Source organism: Rhinoraja longicauda, chromosome 26 (genome assembly GCF_053455715.1).
Source record: "Rhinoraja longicauda isolate Sanriku21f chromosome 26, sRhiLon1.1, whole genome shotgun sequence".
NCBI lineage: Eukaryota > Metazoa > Chordata > Chondrichthyes > Rajiformes > Arhynchobatidae > Rhinoraja > Rhinoraja longicauda.
In genome coordinates this window covers 20,085,765-20,098,446 of record NC_135978.1, presented here as the reverse complement: position 1 = coordinate 20,098,446, position 12,682 = coordinate 20,085,765, and the positions used below count along the sequence as shown (strand labels likewise).

General features: G+C 40.2%; 1 protein-coding gene across 1 annotated transcript; it reads right to left on the bottom strand.

Moving 5' to 3' along the window:
- Positions 1-2,797: 2,797 nt before the first annotated feature.
- LOC144606339 (complement component 1 Q subcomponent-binding protein, mitochondrial-like) lies at positions 2,798-11,145 on the bottom strand (the record flags this gene model as incomplete). The annotated part of the gene is made up of 4 exons (XM_078422352.1): positions 2,798-4,426; positions 5,332-5,427; positions 8,545-8,632; positions 10,988-11,145. Coding segments are annotated over 4 exons (402 nt in total), but the record flags the coding sequence as incomplete, so codon positions are not given.
- Positions 11,146-12,682: the final 1,537 nt, after the last annotated feature.

Here is a 12,682-nt window from a genome sequence, read left to right as displayed (position 1 = left end):
ATAGCCCTAGATAGCTTTCTATTCCATCTACAGCACCTCTAATTGATACCTTTGATTTGTACCAGCATCTGCAGTTATTTTCCTACACCTCTAATTTTCATGTCACCTGCAAACTTATTAATCATAAACACCCATATTCACTTCATGTTGAAGATATATATCACAAACAAGGTTCCCAGCAGCGATCCTTTCAAGTGCATCCAATATTTTGCTGGTCCTCCACAACAGAGGAGGACTTTTCCTCTCATTTCTGGCACATTCCCTTGTCACGGTTGCACCTACCTATTGCCTCCTGCTTCTCTGTAATGAATTGCACTTTTCCGACCATGTGTACCTTCCCTCATCTAAAACTTTCCACCTCAACAACTAGCTATTCCATATCTTGATTTTCTCATATCAAACCGTGCTGTGCTCAGCTTTCTAATCAAGTACAATAAGATCTTTGGAATGTTATGATTAGGGAAACTTTTGAAATAAAGTTCAAAAGAAAATGAAAGCAGTGTGAAATTTCAATTTCAAATGCTGGTTTTTATAACCCAGCCGATTTTTGTTTGATTCTTTTCCCGATTTAAAGTTGGCGCCTTTTATTTTGGCTGATGTGGAAAGAAGGGAAATGACTGAATAGTGCCATCTGTCTTCATTTACTGAATATAATATCCCAGAACAGCAGATTCGCGAAAGATCCATTTTACTTTTCTCAACTCATTTATGTTGTTTGGAAGCCAATTGGCATGAAGTCAGAAGCAGATTTTTCATAAATCACCCTCTATGCACCAATCAATTGCAATACTGTCAATTTTTAAAGCCTAGTACAACGATAATTACGATGATAAAGCGAAAACATTATTTTGGATATTTGTGAGGAGGAAGGAAACAGGTTATGTGAGTGAACAAAGGTTTGGCAGATGAAGTATAATTGTGGGAAAGTCTGAGATGAGCCATTTTGATAGGAAGAATGATGAAATGCAAAATATTTTTAAAATAGAGAAAATGCTTAATGTTTTAAGGCATCCTTGGCTCAGAAATATTACAGAAACTTTTCTAAGACAACTAGCTCACTGTTTATTCAGCATTCTCCCCGCTGCGCTGCACGTAGGAATAGATACCGTGACCAATGTGTATGGAGCTGTTTCCTGTTGGGACATGGGGAAACAGGAATGTGGGAAACATTTAGTGTGAGCAGTCTCTGCAAGTTGACAAAGTGTTGGTATTGGTTTATATTTGTTTGCGTGAGTACAATCAAGCCATACACAAGTACAATAGATTTTGTAAAGAATAAATATCAGAGTGCAGTGGATGGTGTTACAGCATTACAGTTACTGAGAAGGCACAGATAAAGAAAAGTACAAGGTCCACAATGAAGTAGGTTGGAAGATCAAGACTATGCTCTAGTTTATGAAAGGACTGTTCAGTAGCCTGATAGCAGCAGGGAAGAAGCTGTTCCTGAATCTGTTGGGATGTGCTATCAAGCTTTTGCATCTTCAAAAGCTGCAAGAAGTATGAGTTATGTCATCGCTCAAGAGCTTTGGGTTCTTTTAATAAGAAGAAAGTTTATCGAGTGAGATCCAGCATGGAAGCTGGTGCTCAGGTCGCTCACATGAATATTTTCTTAATGTCTTTTATTACAGGACTGAATCGGGTTGGAGCAATCAAGAGGAGTGGATTTGGAAAAAGCCACATCTAACGGGGACTAAGTTTTGCATCAGGAGGACATTATTTCTCATAAGTATTTGCACCAATTGGAATTTAAATCCACAACAATCTCTATAATTGAGAGTTAATGATTAGTGTTAATACAATGACAGTTACTCTCAAGATAGACACAGAATGCTGGAGTAACTCTGGGCAAGGCAGCATCTCTGGAGAAAAAGAATAGGAAGCATTACCTATTCTGTTTCTCCAGAGATGCTGCTTGATCCGCTGAGTTACTCCAGCATTTTGTGTCTATCTTTGGTGTAAACCAGCATTGCAGTTCCTTCCAAGACGGTGTCAATTTGTTTTGTTCAAATATAGACTATAGTATGTTCCTGTCCATTGCAACTTGTTTAATCGGGATCCTATTCCCACACCCTCTTTCATTTAATTGGGGCTTCGCTCCCACGCATTCCCCCCCCCCCCCCAAACTATCTTTGATTGTGCTTTACTGGCTTTACGTTGCACTAAACTATATTCCCTTATGTATCTGTGCACTGTGTATGGCTCGATTTTAATCTAGTTAGCACGCAACAAAGACTTTTCACTGTACCTCCGTACACATGGAAATAAGCTAAACTGAAACTGATACCTCCATTCTCATCCTTTTAAAATCCAAATACCATGTTCCTTTAAACTCAACTGTTTCATTATTTGTTATATCACTGAACAATATCCAAAAAGGGTGAATTAAATGTGTGCTTGTATATTAGAAATAATATCCGATAGTTTGTGAATTCTGACACCACCAGAGTATCGTGGGTGCTGGATTATCGGAACTTTACTGTATCATGTTTGCCAACCAGTACTTGAAACTAGTTGGCACCTCTTTAATCACAATGCAAAATGCTTGCTAATTTGTGCCAAGACTAGTCAAAATATTATACTGGACAAGAATCACCAATGACTAATAATGAGAGAAAGCACACACCATTTAATGCATTGGTTTTGAGATCACGTACCTCCATCAATTGCATGTTGTTTTTGCTGTTCATTGACATTACCAGCATTATGTTCCAATATCCAATAGTCCTCTATGTCAAAGATAGACACAATGCTGGGGTAACTCAGTGGGTCAGGCAGCATCTCTGGAGAAATAGGATAGGTGATGTTTCAGGTCAGGACCCATCTTCAAGACCCAGTGGAAGAGAAAAACTTCTTCAAAGAAATTTCACAGTGGAACGGATAAAATGTAATAAAAAGGAACTGCAGAAGCTGGCAGCATCTATAAGTTGGCTTCACTAGTTTGCTACCACATTTACAGATGCAGCAGGTGCTTCTTTAGTCCTGCCCTTTGCACTGAGGATACGCTCCGTGTTGTAGTCTTGTGTGACACTACAAACACGTGAGACGACTTAGATGCAGAACAGATCCACCAGCTGACAATTGGTGGTTCACGAGGCACAGCAGAAGCAGAAATGTAAACTACCACTATCTATAACCTCATGCCTTGGCATATTGCTCACTCAACCAGTGCCATCAAACAAGGAGATTAACCGTGATTCATCCAGGCATGCAGAGTGTGCTAAACAACAAGACACAATTTACAGTCAGAAACTAAGTGATCTCACAATCTACAGGCCTAATTCAAAATCTGTGATGATATCAGATCTAGTAAATGGTGGTGGAAAATTAAACAATTACTGGAGTTTCATGTTTTGGCTATGTTCAATAATGACTTCCTGCAGGGCTATTTGAGTGGAGGGGCTCTCAATTAAAACATAAGAGCATAGAAATGTAAAGCTCAGAAATAGATCTTTTGGCCCACTAAATTCACGCCAACCATACCCATGTATACTCAATCCACTATAATCCCATGTTTTTATTCTCTCTACATCTTCATCAACTCTCCCGGGTTTTACCACTCTCCTGCGAACTAGGAGAAATTTGCAGTGGCCAATTAACCTACCATTTGGAAAGTGGAAGCAAACCTATGAAGTCACAAGGTGAATGTGCAAACTTCACAAAGAACTGAAGACAGATTTTTGGCGCTGCGATGCACTGGCTCCACTTATTCTGTCCCCATTTATATTTATAGTTAGTTATATATAATTAATAGCAATACTTGGGGATTATTGGAATGCAGATGGAATCTGCTGAATTTTCTTTTTGATTTTCCGGTGGCATTTAATAACTGATGTATACCATAAATCTTACAATAGACAATAGGTGCAGGAGGAGGCCATTCGGCTCATCGAGCCAGCACCGCCATTCAACGTGATCATGGCTGATCATTCTCAATCAGTACCCCGTTCCTGCCTTCTCCCCATACTCCCTGACTCCGCTATCCTTAAGAGCTCTATCTAGCTCTCTCTTGAATGCATTCAGAGAATTGGCCTCCACTGCCTACTGAGGCAGAGAATTCCACAGATTCACAACTGAAAAAGTTTTTCCTCATCACAACCCACCTCTAGTCCCATTTTATAATATAATTATGGGCATTAAATATTTGTTGCTGAAATGAAGACTATCATATTGGTAATTGTGCAATAACTATGGCATTATAGGTAATTGTGCAATAATTTCATGAACCTGTTACACTCAATTTTTTTGTATACATTTTTGGAATCTTTAGAATTTCCTTAATTGATACTGTGTTCAATATCCTCTTGGGCAGCACATTTTCTTGGTTCTTTGCATTAAGAAATGAACTGACTTGGTGCTACCTTCTATATTATTTTTCTTGAATGTTTTTGTCTTTCTTGCTGGATTTGATCACCAGGTGCTGAACACACTGGAAAATATAAGTGAATTAGCAGAGCTCGAGGAAATTGAACAGGAACTCATCAGTGAAGGTAGATGTTAAGATTGTTCTGCTGTCAGTACATATTACAATTAAACAATGAAATTCTTACTTGCAGCAGCATAAGAGCCTTAAATGTAATACACATAGATAATATATGATGAACAAAAATTCAGTAAATTAATCACCACAATATGAGTGAAATAAACCGAAAGTCCTAGGTACAATCTTATAACATTGTTTTCCTTTTGTAAGAGACATTTAACTTATCCACTGTGATGGAGGTAAAATCATTTTGAAAATCATCTGTCTTTTATCTACGTTTATATTATTGCATGATTAAATTTCATTCAACAAATTGTGGCTGAATTCGTTTAACCCCTATCAAATGAATAAAAGTAAACTTTTGAAATGAAGCTTGTTCAGAATTAAATTAATTTAGTATTAGTACTAAACAATTTACTAAACCAATTGAGTTACCAAGGTAAAATATTCCTAAATGATGCTATTCCTCATTATGTAAACTCGGCAGATGAGGCCAAATTGGACGTGAGAAAGTGCATAATTTTCACTCGACCAGTTTGTTTGTATCTTCGATCTTTCTTTTATTTTGAATTTGTGTTCTTACTCTTTTTATTAAAGGTCTGAAAGGGACCTGTGTGTACAAAATGGCATTTATGATTCTAGTCATATTTTGTCTCCTCACAGAACAAGCCACCTCTCAGTGATCTCATCCACGAACACTCGGCCCAGGTGACCAAAGGCATAGCCAGTCAATGGTGGAGAAAACATTTGTTACTGAGCTGTGCATAGAATAAATGCCACTGTTGATTAATAAATACCCAGATCTTCTGGAATTTTGCAGTCAGTCTCTCAAGCCTAGTACAAATACACACCTCATCTTCAGGATAGTGGCAATCAAACACCAGGCTTTGTTTATTCGATAGCTTGGTCACTTCGACGACAAAGTTTGGGGTTGAGATAACTTCTGGCTGTAAAGAAATTCAGTTGTTTATTAGATAGGTGTTCACAATGGTGTTTCAGATGCAATATTTTAGCTTCGCAAGCATGACAGTAGATACATCTACACAAGTGATCAACCTTCTTGTCCAGATTCCCAACAGATGGTGCGGTTGAGAAATCTGTGCAGTGTGACAAGTGTTCCACCACGCTTACATGTTCCTTACTGGTATGAGTCTCCAGCCAATTGCTGCTTTTACCGATGATCCCAATTTACATCCATCAACTTGCAGCAGTCACAATATGCTGCATGCAGTGGGCACTGAACATCCTGTTTCCATCACTGATAAAGGAGAGCTGATAGATGTAGTGTATTTGGATTTTCAATGGTCTAGTCTGGTACGAAATCAGACTGCAAGATGGAAGGTTGAGAGTAATATTAGTATGTACAGAGAATTGGTTAGCTGAACCAAGTGCCAGAAAACATTACTTTAAATTTGGCACAGTGCAAGTAACAAGGTACTCAGGGATCAGTGCTGCAGCTCCAGCTATTTACAATCTACTAATTACTTAAAAGGGTGCATTGTATCTAAATGTGCAGATGATACAAAATTGGCAGTGCCAACAAAGATATTGTGCGAGGATATAAATGGATCAAGTGAATGCCAGTGTGGCGTGTGAAAATTAGCTGATCAACTTTGCCAGAAGGATAAAAAGGCAGCGTATTTAGATGTGTATGTGACTAACCAGTGTACTGTTCCAGGAGATTGTATCTCCTCTACAAGTTAGCTAACATGTAAGCAAAGCAAGACATCAGGAAAGCAAAAGGAAAGTCAGTCTTTACTGGAAGGGAAATGAAGTACAAAGATATTCTTCTTGCTCCAACTGTGCAGGGCTTTAGCTAATCCTTACTTGGGCTTCGGGATGAACTTATGCAGACCTCCCAGCATTTGATTTTACAAATTCATAATTTTGATGTCCAAAAATCAGAATTTTTACATCAAAATTCATAATATGGCGCATAATGCAATTTTTTCAGCAAAAATAAAGTATGCACGCCAAATGCGCATACACGTTGAGCTACATTCATGTGTGAAAAATGACTATTATTTCCAACAGTCTGCAGTTCTTGGACTACATGTACATTGTCAGGCCAATCATGAGTATATTCTGCTATTTATAGAAAGGTTATTGAACAGAAATACTTTTTACAACACAAAGAAAAATCTTTTTTTTTCTATTTTGCTTTTTCCTTACACATCCCAATTCTCTTGGTATTGAATAAAAGAACAATGGTCATAAAATGTATGACTAAGTTATGAAGAGTTTCATTTAAAACTGCACATACCCAATTTCATTGAAGGCATATTTGCTGCAGTAGTCTTCAACAGCAAATCACAACGGTCCATGACCCCCCCCCCCCACCTCCCTTTCCCAACTCCATTCCCCCCCCACTGACCTCCACTGCCCCCTCCACTCATTCATCCACCCCATCCCCTCTCAACATCAAGGGGCCTCACGCTAGCGGCCTGGCCAGGGGCGAGGCATGTGTTTTGCAGAAAAAATGTGGGGCAAAATCAAAATGGCGGAAATGAAATAAGCGGAAACTTTCCACCAAATTCGGAAGGGTTGGGAGGTCTGCAACTGGCACCCTCATCATTCCCACTCCTCTTCTGCTTCAGATCTTGATAGTCCACTTTTGCACTGTTGCAGTATTTCCGATGAGTAGCTATGTTGATAGCAGACAGTGTTTTGGGCTAGCATGAAATGCTTTTGAACAAGCAAGTCACTCAATGTTCTTGTAGACATGCTTGCTCTCATCTTGGTTTTGGTCAAATGGCTGAAACATCTTTCACACTCAGCATTCACTGATAGCAGATGGATTGGTACGCGTACTCTATCGTCCGCAGCAGTTAATGCGCTATATATATCCCTGAGTGTTGTTGCTGACGGCCCCACGGTGACGTATGTGTTGATATACGCGACTCGACTAAGCATACGAAAGGATTTCATAGAGCAAGTCTGTGACCGTGCTAACAAGGATCACAATACAATGCATCGACATTGACCATCCGAAAACAGTCGGTAATTTCGATCACTCCTATACCATCTGGCATATATCGAGTGGCCGAATCGACAAATTGAAATTACCAACTGTTTTAATAATAATAATAATAATGCATTTTATTTATATAGCGCTTTTCATATACTCAAAGACGCTTTACAGAGTTTTGGGAAAAATGAGGCAAAATCGGAATGGCAGCAATGAAATAAGAAAGCAGAAACTTTCCGCCAAATTCGGACGGGTTGGGAGGTCTGCTTATGGTCCCTTTAGTTAATAAAATGAAGAGAAGTTGACTAGTTTTGTTTTATTTATTGAATTTTTTTTGTTTATGATGATATCTATTGAGTACTGTATTTACAGACATGTTCTGCTGCTGCAAGTATTCCATTGTTCCCTTTCAGTACATCTGACAATTCAAAAATAACCCTGACCAAATTGATTACTGATCTATCATGAAGAATGACCATGCAAAAAGAGTCCTACACACTCAAGTATGGGCAAGTGGAGAAGTATAGATTCTGAGGGAGTTTCAAAAGATAAATGTTGTGATGATGCTTTTACCGTATTGCCATTTTGCCTTTCCCGTTATGCACGAGGAAAAAGATCATGCAAAATTTCCTTTGCTGGCCACTTGGCCACAATGCTGTATCATGTTCATGGCCAAGTTAGACATTTCTAGACTACACCAGAATGGTAGTCATTAAATCAAATGCAAAAGTGGACTTGAGACCAAAGATTGCTTGAATCAGGAAGTTATTAAATGATGGAGCATACACAAGGAACCTCCTCATCCTTCTATTTCAACTCAACGATAAATGCCCCATCAGTCAGTTACCAAGATCAATCATTTCCATCTTTGAAATTTTGCTTACCTCTTATCAAGGAAAATCAAGAACAAACTTTAATATTTTTCTAGTTTACTCTCAAACAGAAATCCAGCAGCTACCCTCGACCACACAAGATCCCACGTAATCATCACCTCGCCTTCCATGATGTACTAGATTAGTGTTCCTGCACTATCGCCTCATATGACTATTAGGTTGAGATAGACTTACAGCGCAAGGGATGGACAAGAAACCCTCACCTCGTTCTCAGCATCCTTCTGCCCTTCCTGTGGCGTCTCTTCCATTGTTGGTGGAATACTGTTGTTAATATTAAAACTGACTGTAATCCTACAACAAGAAGATATGTCAAGTAATTACCATCGGGAGTAACAGACAACATCCATGGCACTCAACTGCAGCATGAGAGGGAACATCAAACATTGACTGCCTATTTCCCTCCACAGGCTGCCAAACCGGTTGAGTTCCTCCAGTAGTTCACGTTTTGTTTGCAGATTCCAGCATCTCCAGTCTCTTGTGGCTCCAAGGAACAGTAGAATATTCTTGGCATTGTTAATTCAAATGTCTGGGTGTTGGGTTATTTGTCTAATTCAGGATAAGGCAAACAATCTACGAAACAATCAGAATGCTGACACTACATTCACAGCCTGAAAAATAATCAATTGCTCTTTGCATCTATGGTACTCAATATAATGGGAATTTTATATATTTAAAGAAATTCTCAAATATTAGATTTCTTTCCATATTCTAAAACGAATTAATTAATTTTAGTCAGAAAATTTACATTATACTGTGCCATTCCGCTAGTTATGTGCACACCGGTTAACAACGAATGATACTGTACTGAAGGTGATACAGAGGAGATTCACAAGCTTGGTGTCTGGCTGGGAACATTTTAGACAGGCTCTGGGTTCAAGGAACTGCAACTTCAGATCTTGGACAAAGCACAAAGTACTTGAGTAATTCAGCTGGTCAGGCACCATTTGTGGCAGGAATGGATAGATGATGTTTCAGGTCAGGCCCTCAGATAGACTTGGTATGTTTTTTTTGGAGCAGAAATCTTGGAAGGAGGAACCTGTCTGAGTTGCACAAAATTGAAGGGTTATAGATAGAGTAGATGGAAAGAAATTTCACCCAGAGTTTGGTTAACATCTGGAATGCACTACCTGTGCTGTGGAGGAGGCAGGAACTCTCAACATTTAAGTAGTATTTGGACAAGTGCTTTGATTGCCAAGGCACAAAAGGCTATGGGCCAACTGCTGGAAATGAGTACACTATGTAGTGTCTCTGTCTCACTGCTGGAAATGAGTACACTATGTAGTGTCTCTGTCTCTGCTGGAAATGAGTACACTATGTAGTGTCTCTGTCTCTCTCTGTCTCTCTCTGTCTCTCTCTGTCTCTCTCTGTCTCTCTCTGTCTCTCTCTGTCTCTCTCTGTCTCTCTCTGTCTCTCTCTGTCTCTCTCTGTCTCTCTCTGTCTCTCTCTCTCTCTCTCTCTCTCTCTCTCTCTCTCTCTCTCTCTCTCTCTCTCTCTCTCTCTCTCTCTCTCTCTCTCTCTCTCTCTCTCTCTCTCTCTCTCTCTCTCTCTCTCTCTCTCTCTCTCTCACACACACACACACACACACACACACACACACACACACACACACACACACACACACACACACACACACACACACACACACACACACACACACACACACACACACACACACACACACACACACACACACACACACACACACACACACACACACACAAAGAGCCCTTTTCTGTGCTGTACAACTAAGGCTTCAAGAAGTATTCAGGCTAATTCCACCTTCCAATAAAAGTGCCTGTAATCACAACTCTTCAAGTCCACATCCAAGTAATTTTTTTAAATTGTGATCAGCAATTTTGCCTCCATTACTCTTTCAGATAATGTTCCAGATACCATCACCTTCTGGGTGAAAAACCTTTCCTCAGAATGTTGACATTCTATCAAGGATTTGCTGTCTTTAATGCCAATTTGCCTGGGCAACGCCTCCTGCCTTAGCCCCTACCACCTCAATATTCCTTTATACTCCCAGATTTCATGGTCCTCTGTAGCACACAATCCTGGTCAGATTACTCATTGCCCTTGCAGTCTATGCTCTTGTCCACACAAACTGCATGGGTCTCGTCTGTGATCAAAGGTTTTTGTGTCTCCTAAAAAACTTGTACTAGCCATTCGTTGGCAGTAACTATTGAGATCAATCAGCAGTATTCCAAGAACAGAGGGGATTTCATCTAGGCCAATATTCCTGTCTACATCATTTAGAACACTTTATGATTACGGTGGTCTGAATAACCATACAGTGCATCACCAGACAAAAATTTCCAAAGACTTTCACTTGTTTTGAAACATTGATTCTGAAGCCTCACACTCTATCAATCCATTTAGAGAATACAACTGGTAAAATGTGCTTTATGGTAAATAATGGAGAAAAAAAACATTTAAATTTAGTAACTTCATTATACTACATAACATAATCCAAAGTTCCCTCAGTGAAAAGACCCAAATATTATTTCAGTCAGGTATCATTTTTACAATACTTTTTAAAATGTCAAATGGATCCAAGGAGAACAGGTAATTGGAAAAGGAAGGTACAGGCACAGAGAAACCAATGCTAAATGAGTCGGTAGAGAACAGGCACCCTTCATTTACCTTTCACCTTCAACCTTTCGTTCAAGTTTAGCTTCTGTTCCATTCAACCTGATCTCCCAGCCTCCAGACACTTTTGGTAGAGATGTACTCTTTTGAATTTTCTTTTCCTCTTTGATTTCATCTCCGAGGAATTCTACAAATGCTTGGTCACCTGCAGAGCAAATGAAGAAAATGGAGATAAGCCCATAGAAAGTTCACGCTCTATTAGAAGTACAACCCAGATCTCCAACCGCCTAAATGGATCTTGATCTCTGGTGCTGTTTGCACCGATTTTACATATCCCAGTGTGACTCCTCCTTATTCCAATTTCCTTTTGCTTTCCAGACACATGGGGGTGGGGTGGACTCGATAGACAAAAAGGCCTGTCTAATCATAAGGAAGATGAATATCAGTATTGGTTTATTACTGTCACCAAGATAGTTTTGCATGACATCCAGTCAGAGTCATACAGTGTAGAAACAGGCCCAGCGGCCCATTTTTCCCAAACTATATGTCTACATCTACACTAGTCCCACCTGCCTGCGTTTGGCACATATCACTCTAGCCCTATCCTGTCCATATATCTCTAAATGTTTCCTAAACGTAGCAATAGTACCTGCCTCAGCTTCCTCCTCTGGCAGCCCATCCCATACACCCACCACCGTTTGTGTAAAAAAAAGTTACCTCTCAAGTTCCTTTTAAATCTCTCTCTCCCCACCCCCAACATTAAACCTGTATCCTTTGATTCTCAATTCTCCTAGAAAGGTCAGAATATCGTGTCTACCCGATCTAATCCTCTCACAATTTTGTATACCTCTGAAAGATCACCCCGCAGCCTACTGTACTCCAAGGAAGTGTCCTAGTCTGCTCAACCTCTCCCGATATCTCAGGCCCTTGAGTCCTGGCAACATCCTCGTAAATCTCTGCACCCTTTCCAGCTTCACAACATCTTTCCCATAGCATGGTGGCCAAAACTGAACACGATACTCCAAATGTGACATCACCATCATCTTATATAACTGTATCATGATCCCCCGCCCAACTTCAATACTCAATATTCTGACTGATGATGGCCAAAGTGCCAAAAGCCTTTTTGATCACATCTACTGCGGCACCACTTTCAAGGAACTATGTACCTGCACTCCTCGTCCCATCTACTCTACAACATTCCCAGAGCCCTACCATCCACTGTGTGGGTCCTGCCCATGTGGGACATTCCAAAATGCAACACCTCACATTTTTCTGTATTAAATTGCATCAACCATTCCTCAGCCCTCCTGCCCAACCTATCAAGGTCCTGTTGCAATGACAAGCCATCTACAACACTCGTCTGTCATCTGCAAACTTAGTCAAGTCGTAGCAGACGCGAGTACAACCAAACCATACATCAGGTAGTACAAATAGAAAAATAAACAGAGTGCATTAGGGTAGCGTCACATGAAAAGCAGAGGAACCCCAATTAGCCGGATTTCAGGAGTCAGAACCATCCGTGCTGGATAATGAAGGTACAGTTCTCGGGGACCCAACAAATCCAGAAGCCGCTGGAATGCTCCAGGTAGTCAGGTCGAGGCATCAGAGACAGAGCCATAGGTTGAGGGGGCTTCCACCAGAGTATTTCATCACCCATTTTATCCGGATGTCCAGCACCATCATTGCTTTGTCGTGAGCACCGGGACTGGGGCAGCTGAGGGACGGAGGGCGGGGAGGTTGTGTCGC